The sequence below is a fragment of the Theropithecus gelada genome, chromosome 15, assembly GCF_003255815.1.
Source record: "Theropithecus gelada isolate Dixy chromosome 15, Tgel_1.0, whole genome shotgun sequence".
Taxonomy (NCBI): Eukaryota; Metazoa; Chordata; class Mammalia; order Primates; family Cercopithecidae; genus Theropithecus; species Theropithecus gelada.
The window spans coordinates 97740140-97757756 of record NC_037683.1 but is presented as its reverse complement, the minus strand read 5'-3'; the positions used below and the strand labels follow the sequence as shown (position 1 = coordinate 97757756).

At 43.3% G+C, this 17617-nt stretch overlaps 1 protein-coding gene across 2 annotated transcripts in view; it reads left to right on the top strand.

Moving 5' to 3' along the window:
- The first annotated feature begins 8256 nt into the window (after positions 1–8256).
- The window catches only part of SLC28A3 (solute carrier family 28 member 3), a 65590-nt gene continuing 56229 nt past the window's right edge, over positions 8257–17617 (top strand). The window contains exon 1 of one of the 2 annotated variants that reach the window (XM_025359785.1): positions 8257–8458. Coding sequence is in view for 1 of the 2 variants with exons in the window: in XM_025359784.1 (XP_025215569.1) it covers positions 8399–8458 (60 nt within the window). In the remaining variant the exon portion in view is untranslated. The remainder of the gene's footprint in view (positions 8459–17617) is intronic. The other variant, XM_025359784.1, reaches the window with a different exon arrangement.

Sequence of the window (17617 nt, the reverse complement as noted above, 5' to 3'; positions counted from 1 at the left end):
TTACTATAACCCATATCAATGTTTGTTCTTTGCTCCCTTAGTTAACCTCATTCAACCACATGTAATGGTAACACACTTACCCTACTAAACACTGACAGAGCCCTAGAGGCTCAACTCAAGGTTTTCAAAAAACTGGCTACTGACAGGTATCCCACAGACACGTGAGTGTATGGATGCTGTCTTAGTCTGTTTTCTGCTGTCATAACAGAATACTAAAAGTGGGTAATTTATAAAAAACAAGTAAGCCGGGCATGGTGGCTCATGCCTGTAATCCCAACATTTTGGGAGGCCAAGGCAGACAGATCACTTGAAGTCAGAAGTTCAAGATCAGCCTGGCCAACATGGTGAGAAAAAATACAAAAATTAGCCAGGCGTGGTAGCAGGCACCTGTAATCCCAGCTACTTAGGAGGCTAAAGCAGGAGGATCCCTTGAACTCGGGAGGCAGAGTTCGCAGTGAGCCGAGATTGTCCCACTGTATTCGAGCCTGGGCAACAAGAGTGAAACTCCGTCTCAAAAACAAAAAACAAAAAAAAACAAGTTTATTTAGCTCACAGTTCTGGAGACTGGGAAGTCCAAGAGCATGGGACCAGCAGCTGGAGAGGGCCTTTGTGCCTCTGAGCTGAGATGCAGTGATCTCAGCTCACTGCATCATAACACAGTGGAAAGGCAAGTGAGCACAGGAGAGACAGCGAAATTCAGGAGAAACTCATCCTTTTTATCAGGAACCCACTCCTCAGATAACCACATTAATCCATTTATGAGGGCAGAGCTGTCATGGCCTAATCACCTCTTAAAGATCCTATCTCTTTATACTGTCACATCAGCGATAAAGATTCTAACATATGGACTTTGGGGGACATATTTAATCTACCGCAGATGCTTATGACATGATGCTAGACACTCTCCTTGTGGCACCTCAGTTTATCCTCCTGGCAGACCCATGAGATAGCTGTAAACACAAACCTCATTTTTCAGGCAGCAGTAGATGATTTCAGAGGTTACTGGTAACTAGCCCAAGCTTGCAGCTAGTGAGTGTAGAAGCAAAGCCTGACTTGGAAGCTGATTTGAGTTCAGAGCCTGCACTTTTTTTTTTTTTTTTTTTTTTTGAGATGGAGTTTTGCTCTGTCGCTGAGGCTGGAGTGCAGTGGTGTGATCTCGGCTCACTGCAAGCTCCACCTCCCATGTTCAAGTGATTCTCCTGATTCAGCCTCCCAAGTAGCTGCAACTACAGGTGTTTCACCATGTTGGCCAGGCTGGTCTTGAACTCCTTACCTCAAGTAATCCACCCACCTCAACCTCCCAAAATGCTGGGATTATAGACACGAACCACTGTGTCCCGCCTTTCCCAAGATTCTCACTAAAGTGATACAGACAGCCAAATCATCCTTTAATTGCAGACAGGTATGACCCATGTGGCAGATTCTATGGCCAGTCTTTGGCTGGGTTACGTGCTCCGGCTGGCCATTCCTAGTACCTGGTATATAGTATAAATGTCGGGGGAAGAAACCTAACTGCAAGGAGAATTTTGTTGAAAAACAAATCCTGAAGCATTTCCTATGTCAAATACACATTTTCATTACTTTCCTTTTTTCCCTCTTGGATGATCTGAACAATTGACAGTTAATTAGATTAAGCCTTGTAAACCTCCCAGGATTACATTTTTATTATTAACATTAACATTATTTGATTTATTTAACTACTTCAAGTGGTATAGACAAAGGTTAATCTGCACTACATGAAATGTTCTTCAGGGAGGAAGACAGCAGGAGTCTGTAACACATAACACATCATGCTCAAAATAGGACAAGCGTTATACACAGTTTTAAAAAATTTTCATTTGACTCCTTTTGGAAATACCATCATCAAGAGTGACTTCACTATAGAACTGCATGCATAAGGCAAGAAAAACAATCTATTGCCATGTAATTACTTTTTTTCCTTTCACATTTTGATAAAAATGGAGGACTTTTATGTTTTGGTTTTCTTTAATGAGTTTGGGTATAGATAGTCCATAAGTTTACAAATTTTTTTTTTTTTTTTTTTGAGATGGAGTCTCGCTCTGTCACCCAGGCTGGAGTGCGGTGGCCGGATCTCAGCTCACTGCAAGTTCCGCCTCCCGGGTTTACGCCATTCTCCTGCCTCAGCCTCCCGAGTAGCTGGGACTACAGGCGCCCACCACCTCGCCTGGCTAGTTTTTTGTATTTTTTGGTAGAGACGGGGTTTCACCGGGTTAGCCAGGATGGTCTCGATCTCCTGACCTCGTCATCCGCCTGTCTCGGCCTCCCAAAGTGCTGGGATTACAGGCTTGAGCCACCGCGCCCGGCCAAGTTTACAAATTTTTATAAGCTGAGTTTTAGAGAACAGAATGGCATATAGGAATTATTTGACTGAAAAGTCTAGTGACTTGGTTGCTACACAATGGCTTCAAAGTTTAAAACTGAGTTTGAGTGACAATGTGATGAAAATAATTCTGAGGAGTTAAGAGACAGATTTTTAGTTCTTGGTACAAGCTATTTCTCACAAATAATGACTCTGTATGACTGGGGAATTGTTTAAAATGTAGTCTTGTAAAACTGAAAAGGCCTTTCACCTCATTTTCTGATCACAATTTCTATTTCCTAATTGGACAAAATGAACCATAGCTTCTACCAAGGTATTACCACTTTAAATGATAGCCCCATAAATCAAACTAATTCTGGTGCTGCAAGGAGTCAGAATTTTTATCGGTTCTGAAACCTCTTTAAAGATAGGCTTCAGAAACATACAATTTTAAATGACAAGTTCTCTGGATATGACCATTGTTTTGGCATTTTAGTATCATGGTTGTATATACAATTTACTCTAATTAGGTGTCAATTTTTCCTGCTGACAGGTACAGTTGGAAGATGGATGAGGGAGGTCACTGTATCTTTTAATCATCACTGTATCTTTTAATCAACACTGTCTAGTACTGTGGCTTGCACAATGATATGCTCCCAAACGTTGTTGCATTCTTTTCACATTTTGTCTGTAGCCAAGGAGAAGAAAACACATCGTTGCATTTTTTAAAGTTCCTAAAGCAGTATCTGCAAGGCTGTCAGGCATTGGAGTCATGTTTCTGCAATTGGAAGCTTTAAATGATAGGATGAAGATTTCTGTCTTTTGCTCCAGAAAGTAAGGATCGTCCATAACCTTCAACTAGATTGAGTCTTGAGTTGGTGAAAGTTTTAATATCAGGCTGCACCAACTGGTTTCTTCCAACTAACAATTTCTCAAGGAAAGTTTCCCAAATATTTGCTGTCTATTTATCTGTACTCCTCTTGCTCCCTTCCACTTGGAGATATATATATATTTGCCTTTGGTAACATGATGACTACTAATCATGGCACACTGCAATGATGGGGAAGAACTAATGAAAATCCTCAAGTCTCATCAATAAGAAGCACTAAAGAGCTAAATCATAAAATTTGGGTGATGCTGAATTATGTGTCAGGCACATAATATTCCCTGCATATATTAACTCATTTTATCATCTCAGCAGTGATTCTAAATGGGTATGTCGATGAAAAGAGTTGAACTCTGTTAAATATTTGAAGATATTTATTCTGAGCCAAATATGAGTGACCATGGCCCATGACACAACCCTTGGGAGGCCCTGAGAACATGTGCCCAAGGCGGTCAGGGCACAGCCTGGTTTTATACATTTTAAAGAGGCATGAGACGTCAAATACATTCAAGAAATACATTGGCTTGGTCCAGAAAGGCAGGACAACTCAAAGCAAGGGGAGGAAGGGGTTGGGCTTCCAGGCTATAGGTGAATTTAAACACTTTCCAGTTGACAATTGGTTGAGTTTGTCTAAAGACCTGGGATTAATAGAAAGGGAAGATTCAAGTTGAGATAAAGATTGTGGAAACCAAAGTTCGTTGAAAGTTTTATAGTGGCTGCCCTTAGAGACAAAGGATGACAATGTTTTCTTTTCAAAATATGGCAAAGAAACATGTTTTGGGGTAAAATATTTTGATTTTCTTCCTTGTCTCATAATGTTCTGCCAGAGTCAGGTTGGAAAGTAAGTCGTGATATATAGGGTTAAATAAAACCCATCTGGGCTGGATGCGGTGGCTCACGCCTGTAATCCCAGCACTTTGGGAGGCCAAGGCAGGTGGATCACTTGAGGTCAGGAGTTCAAGACCGGCCTAGCCAACATGGTGAAACTTTGTTTCTACTAAAAATGTAAAAATTAGCCGGGCATGGTGGCACACGCCTGCAGTCCCAGCTACTCGGGAAGCTGAGACAGGAGAATCGCTTGAACCCGGAAGTCAGAGGTTGCAGTGAGCCGAGATCTGCCACTGCACTCCAGCCTGGGTGACAGAGGAAGACTCCGTCTGGGAAAAAAAAAAAAAAAAAAACCCATCTCATGAGAATTTATGATTTGTAGGGCATGACTCCCCAGACCCCTTAGATAGTAATTTGGGCAAGATTAAAAAAAAAAAAAATCAGAGCTTAGTCCTCAGGTACTATTATCTCCATTTTATGGAAGAAGAATCTGAGATACAGAGAACAAAGTTACTTGCCCAAATTTCCATGGCCAAAGTCTTCCCACCTCAGCCTCCCAAGTAGCTGGAACTACAGGCACGCACCACTACACCTGGCTAATGGTTGTATTTTTTGTAGAGACAGGGTCTCCCTACATTGCCCAGACTGATCTCAAACTCCTGGGCTCAAGCGATTCTCCTGCCTTGGCCTCCCAAAGTGCTGGGATTACAGGCATCAGCCAGGTAGTGGATATTTGTCTTTGAGCCGTGTGGTATTCGTCACATCTACTCAGTTCTGGCCTTATGGGATGATAGTAGCCTTAGACAATATATAAATCAATGGCCATGTTTCTGTTCTGACAAAACTTTATTTACAGACACTGAATTTGAATTTCATATAACTTGAATGTGTCATGAAATATTTTTCCTTTTAATTTTTTTCAACCATTTAAAACTCTGAAACCCATTCTTAGCTCTTGGGCCATATGAAAACACCAGAAGGCGGCCGGGCGCGGTGGCTCAAGCCTGTAATCCCAGCACTTTGGGAGGCCGAGACGGGCGGATCACGAGGTCAGGAGATCGAGACCATCCTGGCTAACATGGTGAAACCCCGTCTCTACTAAAAAAATACAAAAAAACTAGCCGGGCGAGGTGGCAGGCGCCTGTAGTCCCAGCTACTCGGGAGGCTGAGGCAGGAGAATGGCGTGAACCCGGGAGGCAGAGCTTGCAGTGAGCTGAGATCCGGTCACTGCACTTCAGCCTGGGCGACAGAGCAAGACTCCGTCTCAAAAAAAAAAAAAAAGAAAACACCAGAAGGCTAGGTGTGACCCTCAAGCTGTGGTTGACTACAGTTATGAGGTAAAGTCCAGGATTTGAACCCAGACCACAGGTTCCTGCAAGCCTTTAATCATTATGTATACACTGTACAGTCTGTATCATGATAACAAGAAAAGAAAAATAACTGCCACAGTCTGAGCTGTGTGAGATACACAAAATCGATCAGGCCCAGAGAGACTGGGCCTCAGTCACTGATAAAGAGAAAACAAAAATAACTCACACAGTCCCAGCTATGTGAGCAATGCAAAATCTATCAGGCCCAGAGAGACAGAAGGTTGGACTTTAGTCACCACCCAACTCTGTGCCCAGGGGCAATTTTTTTTTTTTTTTTTTTTTTTTTTTGGATGTCGTCTCGCTCTGTCACCCAGGCAGGAGTGCAGTGGCGTGATCTCGCCTCACCGCAACCTCTGCCTCCCGGGTTCAAGCATTTCTCCTGCCTCAGCCTCCCGAGTAGTTGGGACTACAGGCATGCGCCACCATGCCTGGCTAATTTTTGTAGTTTTTTAGTAGAGATGGGGTTTCACTATGTTGGCCAGGCTGGTCTCAAATTCCTGACCTCGTGATCTGCCCGCCTCTGCCTCCCAAAGTGCTGGGATTACATGCATGAGCCACCGCGCCCGGCCAGGGGCAATTGTTTTAAAGGCATTTTGTTTCTGACTGGCTGCCTTTCTGTTCCTAGAATGTGTGATACAAATAACAATGTATAGCCAATCAATAACTTATGTTATTTTAATGTAAATAATTGGTAAACAACTCAGAAACTCCTTCTTTTCCTTTAAAATTCACTTGTGGCCAGGCACAGTGCCTGTAATTCCAGCACTTTTGGAAGCCAAGGCAGGTGGGAAGAGTGCTTGAGCCCAGGAGTTCAAGATAAGTCTGGGCAACATAGTGAGACCCCCATCTCCACCAAAAAAAAAAAAATTTAGCCATGGGTGGTGGCACATGGGTGGTGGCACAGCTACTCGGGAGGCTGAGATAGGAGGATAGCTTCAGCCCAGGAGGTCAAGGCTGTAGTGAGCCATGATTATGCCATTGTACTCCAGCCTGGGCAACAGGACACACACACACACGCACACACACATGCACACACAAAAGAATCTACTTATAACTGCTACTAAGTGTATATTCAGAGCAACTTGAATGTGTGCTCCCAAGTTGCAATCTCAAACTTAGCCCAAATAAACTCTATACTTACATTAAGTTTGTCTCAGGTTTTTCCTTTAGGTTAACAATAACAAAAGTAAATCATTCTCTTTATAGAAAACTCAACAGCATTTAAGGGAGAAACAAAACACCAACTTCCCATAAAATTAACAACCAAGAAATAACCACTCGTAATACTTGGTATTTTCTTACTTTTTCTTTTTCTTTTTTTTTTTTCTTTTTTTTTTGACAGGGTGTCACTCTGTCACCCAGATGGGAGTGCAGTGGTGTGTCTTCAGTTCACTGCAATCTGTGTCTCCCGGGTTCAAGCAATTCTCCTGCCTTAGCCCCCCGAGTAGCTGGGACTACAGGTGTGCGTTATCACTCCTGGCTAATTTTTGTATTTTTAGTAAAGATGGAGTTTGGCCATGTTGGCCAGGCTGGTCTCGAACTCCTGGCCTAAAGGGACCCACCCACCTCGGGCTCCCAAAGTGCTGGGATTGATTACAGGCGTGAGCCACCACACCAGGCCCTTTCCATTCTTTTGTCCACAGTTTTGCAGTATTTTAAATTGTACTGGGAGGAAAATCCCTATTTTAAAAGAATTCTACAGCTAATATTTTCATAAAGCAAAGTGAATTGCTTTATGAAAACAAAGCACTTCTATTGACTTTTGGTAGGTGAATAGTTGGTCACCTTTCATTTACTTGTCACATATCTGCATTTCTGTAAGCTGGATTTTTGAAAGCAGCCCAGTCTGAAGCAGGGATGTAATAAAAGGTTTCAGAATGAACCAAACTTGAATTTGAATTCTCATTATCCCTTTATTAGCTAAATGACACTAAACAAATTGTTAACTTTTCTGTACTTCAGTATAGAATCTGGAGTTGTTCTGAAGAGCCAAGACCCTTACTTACCTACCTATCTGTCTATGTATCTATCTATCCATCCATCCCTGGTATACAGTAGGTGATCACCGAGGGCGGCATGACCTTATGTCCTGTGTTCGCCCACCCTCCACCCCACCACCACTCCTAGTCTTTAACACCACCCACAGGAAAACAGAGGATTTCACTAAAGACTATAGAGAACATGTCCTTTTCTGGCTGGGCACGGTGGCTCATGCCTATAATCCCAGCACTTTAGGAGGTCAAGGCAGGTGGATCACTTGAGGTCAGGAGTTCGAGACCAGCCTGGCCAACATGGTGAAACCCTGTCTCTACTAAAAATACAAAAGTCAGCCAGGTGTGGTGGCATGCACCTGTAATCCCAGCTACTTGGGAGGCTGAGGCAGGAGAATTGCTTGAACCTGGGAGGCAGAGGTTGCAGTGAACCGAGATTGTGTCACTGCACTCCAGCCTGGGCAACAGATCAAGACTCTATTTAAAAAAAAAGAAGAAGAAGAAGAAGAAAAAAGAAAGGAAGGAAGGAAGGAGGGAGGGAGGGAGAGATGGACGGAAGGAGGGAGGAAGGGCAAGGGCAGGGCAGGGCAGGGCAGGGCAGGGCAGGGAAGGGAAGGGAAGGGAAGGGAAGGGAAGGGAAGGGAAGGGAAGGAAAGGGAAGGGAAGGGAAGGGCAAGGGTCCTTTTCTGTTTTGTGCACCACAAGAGTTTTCTCCCCAGTAGTGCAAATAGGATGCCAAAAATAGGGATAAAGGAAAAGAGTAATAAAGTGGGCGGGCCAGCACTAGATGCCTCAACCCCGCCAACCCGCCCACCTCTCTGCCCCACCCCAACCAGGTGTCAGCCCTAGTCATTCAGGAAGTTATTGCAGAAGTTTCCAAACTGAAGCAAGCAATGCCAAAGTCCCGATAACAGCAGGTGGCTTTCTGACATCAGCAGAGACTGGTGCTTTTTCCCAGGTACAAAGGACCTCCAGACCAGAGCCAGCCAGCAGCAAAAACAGCATGGAGCTGAGGAGTACGGCAGCCCCCAGAGCTGAAGGCTACAGCAACACGGGTTTCCAGGTGAGCAGAGCTTTCCTCTTATGTTTAAGGCCAAGTCAGTGGAAATGCTGCCCTTTCCTTAGCGCCTTGGCAAGTTTCTTACCTAAGCAGGGAGATTATCAGGACAATAAGATTTTTAACGGCACACTTTAAGCCCATTATTTTTTCTTCTTGGGCTCTTCTGGGTTGACAAACCTGAAAAGTCTCTTTTAATCGATGTGTTGTGATCCCTATGGTCACTTAGAAACAAGATAGCTTTCTTCTCCTGCCTTTTTTCCCTTCTGGCTCACAGCAAGGGTACATTATTTATCTTCGGGCACCTTCCCAAAGAACTGGTGAGAAGGGAAGAATGGGGGAATTTAGATCCTGGCTGGGGTAGTGCTTCAGGGTTCCTTTTACTCAAGCCAAGTCCCGGAGCCCCTGTCAGATGGCCCAGGTACCTGTCCCAGAGCAGCTGGATTACGCAAATCAGTCTCACTTCATCAACAAAAACTCACTGAGTGATTAATGCTGCTCAGCCCAAGGCTAGGTGCCCGCAGAGACCCAGAAGGAGACCTGTCGGAAACACCTGGGATGGGGATTTCCAGGGCTGTTTTTAGGTGTGGTTCCTTTCCTGAGCTGACACTCAGCATGGGCGCTCTGGAGAAGATGGGAAGCCTGCACGAGCAAGTGTGAACAATCCCTCGGGCTTTATGGTCTGCTAGATGGGCAAAAGGAAACTTTGAGGTGCTAACCAAGAAAGAAAAGAGGGAGGTAAAAGGACTTGGACAGGAGTCCGGACTCCAGCACCCACAAGTTCCTGTAACTTCCCAGAGCCCCAGTTTGATCGTCTGTCCCATGGTCACAGTGATGCTCATCTCCATGAGTAGGCATTGGGTTACCATTTACAGGTCACAAGTGTAGGAGAGGAAACAACTTCCTCTACCCTCTTAGGTTGAGTGCCTGAGGCCTGCGAATTAAACCGACATAAAACAGATTAGCAGGAGAAAAGGCACGCAAATTTTATTCATATTTAAAATCTCACATGTGGCCGGTAACGGGGCCTCATGCCTGTAATCCTAGCACTTTGGGAGGCTGAGGCGGGCTGATCATTTGAGGTCAGGAATTTGAGACTAACCTGGCCAACATGGTGAAACCCCATCTCTACTGAAAATACAAAAATTAGCCGGGTGTGGTGGCACACGCCTCTAGTCCCAGCTACTCGGGAGGCTGAGGCAGGAGAATTGCTTGAACCTGGGAGGCAGAGGTTGCAGTGAACCTCGATCGTGCCACTGCACTCCAGCCTGGGCAACAGAGGGAGACTCAGTCTCAAAAAAATAAAATAAAATAAAATCTCACATGTATGACAGCCTCACAGAAAAGAAGTGGAAAAACCTAATAGACTCAGGAGCTTATACACCATTATAACAAAGGGCAGCAAATAGTGAAATGACTAGACAAAGGAAAGGAGGGTTAGGCTTTTAGGGGCAATAAACTGGGGGTGTAGGGTGGAACTAATGGAAGATAAGGGTTATTTTATCGAGATTTGTTTGTGCAGATTCATCTTAGTGGCATCTCTGTCTCTGGCGATAAGGGTTGCTCTCTTCCTTGCATGAGGGAGCCAGACACTTGTGCAAGGGAAATATCAATAAATGTGCTGCTTTTAGGAAGATGGGGGATGGGGGAGGGCAGAGAGCTCTTTCTGTGTCTGCTTTCTTTTTCATAGCCTTCAGTTCAAAATATTCTTGTGCCAAAATGGGGGCATTTGGAGGGTGGCACATCCTGATCTCTTCTCTAAGGGCTAAGTGAGGTGGAAAAGCATAAAGCATGGGGCCCAGTCTGATTCCAGAGAATGGAAGGGATGGAATGGGATAGAGTCAGAGGAAGTATGGCAGCAAGAAAAGGTATCTGCAATAGACAAGGTCCATGTCACAGCAACTGGCTGCTCCCAGGGAGGAAGGCACACAACAGTGGTGATCACTCACTGTCTTCCAGCAAAACTGCTGTTTTGTGGGGGAAACATCCCCCTACACCTGCCCCAGTAAAAGGAAGGAAAAATGAAAGGAAGATTCCTCCTAGTCCTCTAAAATTTCCTGTCATCCTTACTCACTGGATTGATTTAAATTTGAATTTCTACATTTCAAAATCAACACAGTGAAGACAATTTGTCTTTCAAGAGAATCGGAGGCTCCATAACTCCTACAAGTTAATAAGTATAAGTCTAGCCTTGTTTGACATTCAGCTCTCTGGCTACATTATCTTCTTTAAGGAAAATTAATTGATTGTAAAATATGTGCTACTTCACTCACATTATTAAATATGCATTCACATACCACCAGGGCTTCCAAAGAAGTTAAGATACTTACTTATTCAGCTTGTCCTAGTCTGTGAATTGTTCTAGAAATTCATTTTTCTTCTTCAGAGGTTAAGAGTGCCCTTGGTAGACCAAAGTTCTAATTTTACTGAGTAGAATTATCTTCATAGCTTGAAATGCTGATGTGGGTTCCCAAAAGGCCTGTGCCTGTCAGACTTGGTGCAGGTACAATGATTACATCTGTCTATGGATTACCGGGACAGGCTCTCATCTGGACTGTTTCTCAAAGAAGTGAGCACCAATTGCTGTTTTCATGGAGCCAGTACTCCGGGGGGAAGGGTTAAACAGGAGCACAAAGTCAGTGATACGGGTTATAGGAGAGAAATGATCTCACATCCAAGAAAGGATTTCACAGCTAGAGCACATTTCGTACATGAGAGAGGATTTTGTAACCAACAATAGAAAAGAATGTTTGGGGTTTTGTTTTGTTTTCAAATCTCATTTTATTGCACCTCCAAATGTTTTCTATGAATAAGTAACTTATTTCTCATATGGCTGAGGATGGAAATGACTTCATTCAACAGCAGTTGCAAATAAGACATTTGCTATTTATGAAAGAAATTCGGATTGGCATTTGAAGTATTGTGTGTATGTAGAATATCTAAGGATTTCTTATTTTATTTTAAAATATTTTTTAAACCTTAAAACAGTCAACAAACTGGCTCTTGATTTTGTGCAAGATGTTCCCATCAGTCCAGGAAAAATAACTGCCTGAAAGGACAAAATACATACACGTGTGTGCACACACCCACACCCACATATGCACACACACACATACACACACACAGGCTAGCATCCCCAGGCCTCAAGGTTCTAAGCAGGGCATCTCAAACACAGCAGAGGATCATACCAACGACGCCCACACCTAAAAACAGTGACTGGGTTATTTCTTCCAATGCTTGCTTTTCAACAAGAATTTTTGGAGGCATGTATTTATTCAGCAGAATCATCAACTGCCCCCTAGATATGGCCGCCTCTAAGAAGGGATACCAACTTAAGAAAGAATAATATGCTCTTCTTGCCCTCAAGGAGAAGGACAGGCAGAAATAAACATACAATTACGATATAATTGATGTTAAGGAAAACGGTGGAGGTTTGCACCAAGTGCATTGTATTCTTATATTTATTATTTTTTATATTTTGTCTTACCAGGGCTGGTCTCAAACCCTGGCCTCAAGCAATCCTCCTGCCTTGGACTTCCAAAGTGCTGGGATTACAGTCATGAGCCACAACACCCAGCCAGCACCAAGTGCATTGTAAATAATATGTAGTTGGAGCTGAGCTAACTGAGGAGTCTGTGACAGCATCACCAAAGAAGGGAGGATTTGAGGATGATCAGGTCACAGTAGGAGTCAGGGTGGGCAGAGCACTGCAAGCAGAGAGAACTATCTGTACACAGATTCAGAGCCCTAAAGGAGAAGAGCACATGAGCCTGGGATGGAGGAAGGGAACACGGTATAGGGAAAGGGGGCAGGCTGGCATCAGGTCAAGTGGCCTCTGTGTGTGCTAAGGCATTTTAGAAGGAATTGCTCAGAATTTACACAGTCAAATTGTGACTTTTTTTGAGACAGGGTCTCACTCTGTCACCCATGCTGGAGTGCTGTGGTATGATCTCAGCTCACTGCAGCCTCGACCTCCCAGGCTCAAGCAATCCTCCCACCTCAGCCTCCCGAATAGCTAGGACTACAGACATGCACCACCACACTTGGCTAGCTTTTGTTTTGTTTTGTTTTGTGTTTTAGAGATGAAGTCTCACCCTGTTGCCCAGGCTGGAGTGCAGTGGCACGATCTTGGCTCACTGCAACCTCCACCTCCTGAGTTCAAGCAGTTCTACTGTCTCAGCCTCCCGAGTAGCTGAGACTACAGGCATGTGCCACCACACCTAGCTAACATTTTGTATTTTTAGTAGAAACAGGGTTTCACAATGTTGGTCAGGCTGGTCTCAAACTCCTGACCTCAAATGATCCACCCGCCTCAGCCTCCCAAAGTGCTGGAATTACAGGCGTGAGCCACGGTGCCTGATCTAATTTTTGTATTTTTTTTGTAGAAATGAGGTTTCACCATGTTGCCCAGGCTGGTTTCAAACTCCTGAGCTCAAGCGATCTGCCTGCTTCAGGCTTCCAAAGTGCTGGGATTACAGGTGTGACCCAACATGCCAGGCTGATTTTTTTTTTTTTTTTTTTTTTTAAATATTACTTTAGTGGTCCCATTGAAAGTGCTTGGAAATGGAGAGAGATTTGTGTGTGGCTGGGACATCTGTTGGGAAGTTACTGTCATAATCCAAAACAAGGTTAAAGGCAGTGGATGCAGACACTGGGGTGGAGGTAGTAATACTGATGAGGTGGCCCCTCCACAATGAAATTCAGGGGTAAAGATGAGGGTGTAAATGCTGCTCTGGCTCTGAAGATTTCTGTTTTCTCCTCTGTAAAATAGCATAATAATGGTACCTATCTTGGGATTGTTGAAATAATTAAATGAGCTAATATTATGTATGTATAATGGACATTATATATATATATATACATACACACACACATATGTATATACATACTTGTGAAAACAGTGCCTGGCACATAGTATGAACATAATAATAGTAGCTTTTGATGCTGAGTAGTTTAAGGATAGTGTGGAGTCAATGCTTCCAGCTTGGGATGTCAACTTGGAAGTGATTCCCCGTATTTATTTATTGCTATTGTTTTAAATAGAGACAGGCTTCACTCTGTCACCCACGCTGAAGTGCAGTGGCACAATTATAGCTTATTGCAGCCTCCAACTCCTGAGTTCAGGCGGTTCTTCGACCTCAGCCTCCTGAGTAGCTGGGGCTACAGGCACACGCCACCACAACTGGCTAAGTTTTTTTATTTTTTTATATTTGTAGAGACAGGGTTTGGCTATGTTGCCCAGGCTGACCTCAAGTGATCTTCCCACCTCTTCCTGGACTTCCCAAAGTGCTGGGATTACAGGTGTGAGCCACCTCGTCCAGCCTGCACAAGGCTTTATTTAGGTAGAAAATCTTGGAATAAAGTTAGAGCAAAAAGGAGAGTGAGTTCTCTTTGGGACCTGTTGGTTGAAATTAAGTTGACTCCAAGCATCTTCATGAAGGAGATGAAGTAGGAAGCTTGTAGCATACATTCAACCTTCAACCAGAGCTCAGAAGAGGACACACATTTGGGAGCTGTTAGCATAGATATGAGCAATATGAGCATGGATAAGACCACTGTGAGGGAAGCCTGGGAAACAGCAGCGCTTAAGGAGTGGGGAAGTTAGAGATGTCAGAGAATGAAGCAGGGGGCTGCAGGGAGAGAAAGAGCAGCAGAACCAGGAGAGGGGCGATCTGGAGAAGTCAAGGAGAAGTAGAACCACAAGTCAACAGAAAAGACTCCGACAGGACACAGGAGTCTATAGAATGAGGCCATGGGTTCACTTGACTTGCCAGCTATGAGGTTACTGGTGACGCTAGAGTTGGGGAAGGAGGAGAAGTTTGTGTTATGAGTGGGAGTTAGGCTAGGAAAAATGGGAGCAGAGTGAACGCTCTTCTGGTGCAGTGGTGGTGCTAGGGAGGGGCGGGGAAGGGGAGTACCTAGGGCAGGGCAGGCAAAGGCAGTTACGGGGAGGTGTTTTTATGTAAAAAGAAAAAAAAAATTCACTGTGAAATACAACATACAAAAAACAAATATACAACTTGTAAGGCGAACTGTCACTCAGGTCAAGAAACAGGACATTGCCATCCCTCAGGGTCCAGCCCTACACATTTCATCACTGCTGCCTCCCTTCCCTGGGGTAAACCCAACCGGGGGTGACCACTGACCCAAATAAAGGGCAATTACTTCCTTGCTTTTCTTTACACCTTAACTTCTAATTATGAATCCCCAAGCAGTACTTTTCCCTGGTTTTGAACTTTATATAATAGAAACACACAAAATGTATTCTTTGCTTATATTGAAACTTTTTTTTGGTTTTTTTTTTTTTTTAGATGGAGTCTTGCTCTGTTGCCCAGGCTGGAGTGGTGCAATCTTGTCTCAAGGCAACCTCTGCCTCCCCAGTTCAAGCAATTCTCCTGCCTCAGCCTCCTGAGTAGCTGGGAATACAGACATGAGCCACCAGGCTCTGCTTGTAGTTTTAGTAGAGATGGGGTTTCACCCTGTTGGCCAGGATGGTCTCAAACTCCTGACCTCACATGATCCACCCACCTTGGCCCCCAAAGTGTTGGGATTACGGGCATGAGCCACCATGCCTGGCAATCAGCAATCTGAGATTCACATGGTGTCACGTGTAATTGCAGCTCATCCCATTTCATTAATGCATAGGATTCTGTCATATAAATATTGCACAACTGATACATTTTCCTGCTAGTGGACATTTGTGTTATTAAGTTTGGGGATTTTGGAGCTTCTACAAACATTGCAGCTAGGGACACTGTTATCCATGCCAGGGGGAGTATCTGTAACAAATTTACTCTGGGGTTGTACTTAGGAGCGGAATCGCTAGGCCATTGGAATAAACATATGCTTTCAACTTTACTGATAGTGTCAAATTGGTTTCCTAAGTGATTTTACCAATTTACATGTCCATCAGCAGAGTGAATATTCCCTTTCTCATCATTATTCAGCTGGCCTTTTAATGTCAACCATTCCGGTGGGTGTGTAGCAGTATCTCATTGAGTTTCATTAAAATTTTCCTCTTATTGGTTGTTAGATGCCAACTTTTTAAATACCTGCTCAACTTTCTTGCCCTTCTCTACTGGATTTTTTTTCCATTTTTATTTGAAAGAGTTCCTTAGATATTCTGGTTACAAGCCTATGAAAGGAAATTAAATTTTGGGACCCCAAACTCATTTAACCAAAGGGAAAAGTCAAGCTGGGAACTGGGTCACGCAAACCTGTCTCCCCCTTTTGGTTCCTAAATAAGATGGCTACAAGATGAAAAGCTACACACTTCCCCATGTTTTGCCCACAAGGAAATTCCTGGTGAGTTGTTAAAACGTCACCATGGCAATGTAAATTGATAACTTATCTTTACAGGTGCAGTCACCCCAGATACAAATGCATATCTGATTGCTCCCCTACCCCATTTCGTCTATATTATTTACATAAAATGCAGATGCTCCACATTTTTCCTTTGCCCACGTGAAAACTGTGTGCTTCTCAATATCCCTCCCTTTCTCCTTTAAATTTGGAGCCCTCAAAATCATCTTTGGAGAAAGGCAGAGACCTGTCTCCCAGGCAGTTCCTTAACTTTGGCAAATAAATCTGCTAAAATGATTGAAACTTGTCTTGTCATTTTCCTCAATTGATGAGCCCTTTGTCAGTTATCATTTGTAAATATCTTCTACCACTGTGGAGCCACCTTTTACTCTAATGGAATATTTTGAGGAACAAAAGTTAATTATATTGGTCCCATTTAGGAAACATTAGGACAAAAGTTAATTACATATGGTCCTGTTTAGGAAACATTGCTTCTCTTTCCTGCATCTTGTCTAAAATATCTTTTCCAACCTGCAAAATCATGAAGTCTTTTTTCGAACAAGTGTAACTCTTTATTACAATAAAATTGCTTTTATTAAAGAAATAGATAAAAATGGTTCAGTACAATTAAATGGCTCCAAAAGTCTTACAATGAAAACAACAGTCCTGCCAATTGTTCTTTCCAGAGGCAAGCACTTTTCATTCTCTTAGTTTTTCCTTCTGGTAGTTACCTTCATGGGTTTTTCCAAATTATTATATTTTTAGTTTTTCAAGTGTACGCATGTATTAATCCATGATATTTTTTAAAGCCTATTCAGTTTATAATGCATCCTAACAGTCCCCTGCGCCATCCCTCCTAATCCTCCAGAGCAATGACTTTTAAGTCTTTTAGCAATGTCTTCTATTTTTTTCTCACATAACTACTTAGTCATTTCTTGATTGTTTTGTACATTATATAGTGACTTCTTGATATGACAGATGAGGATTTATCTCTTACACCATCACTGTCTTCACTTTTCCTCCCATATTGTCCCAAAGTAGTTACCAGATTTAGGGGCTAAGCAGTCGCCACATCATTATGACGATGTACATATTGCTGATTGTTGAGAAAAACAGCGTATTATGCTCTAAAATCCCGAAGATATTTTCTAAAAGCTTACTCTTTCATTCACATTAAGGATCTCTATTCCCCTTGAAATTGAGTTTAAGGTATAGTGTAAGGTAGGAGTCAAGTTTGCTTTCCACATGAACATCCACTTACTTTGGCATTATTATTATTATTATTATTATTATTATTTTATTTATTTATTTATCTTTGAGACGGGGTCTCGCTCTGTCGCCCAGGCTGGAGTGCAGTGGCGCAATCTCGGCTCACTGCAAGCTCTGCCTCCCGGGTTCACGCCATTCTCCTGCCTCAGCCTCCCGAGTAGCTGGTACTATAGGCGCCGCCACCTCGCCTGGCTTTTTTTTTTTAATATATTTTTAGTAGAGACGCGGTTTCACCGTGTTAGTCAGGATGGTCTCGATCTCCTGACCTGACTTTGTGATCCACCCACCTCGGCCTCCCAAAGTGCTGGGATTACAGGGGTGAGCCACGGCGCCCGGCCGGCATTATTATTTTTTTTATTTACTTTTAACACCACTCAGTGATCAACATTGCTTTAAAAAAATGTATTTTCCCCATTCCACAAATATTTTGCCACGTGTCCATATTTGGGAGAGGCTTTTTGGAACAGGGCAACTGAAAGATTTTTCCAAACTCAGAGGAGATGGGGAGGAATCCAAAGAGATGGAAGTTAACAGCAAGAAAGGTCAAATACAGTTGAGAATTTCTAAGAGGAAAATGCAGGAATTTGTTTTAAC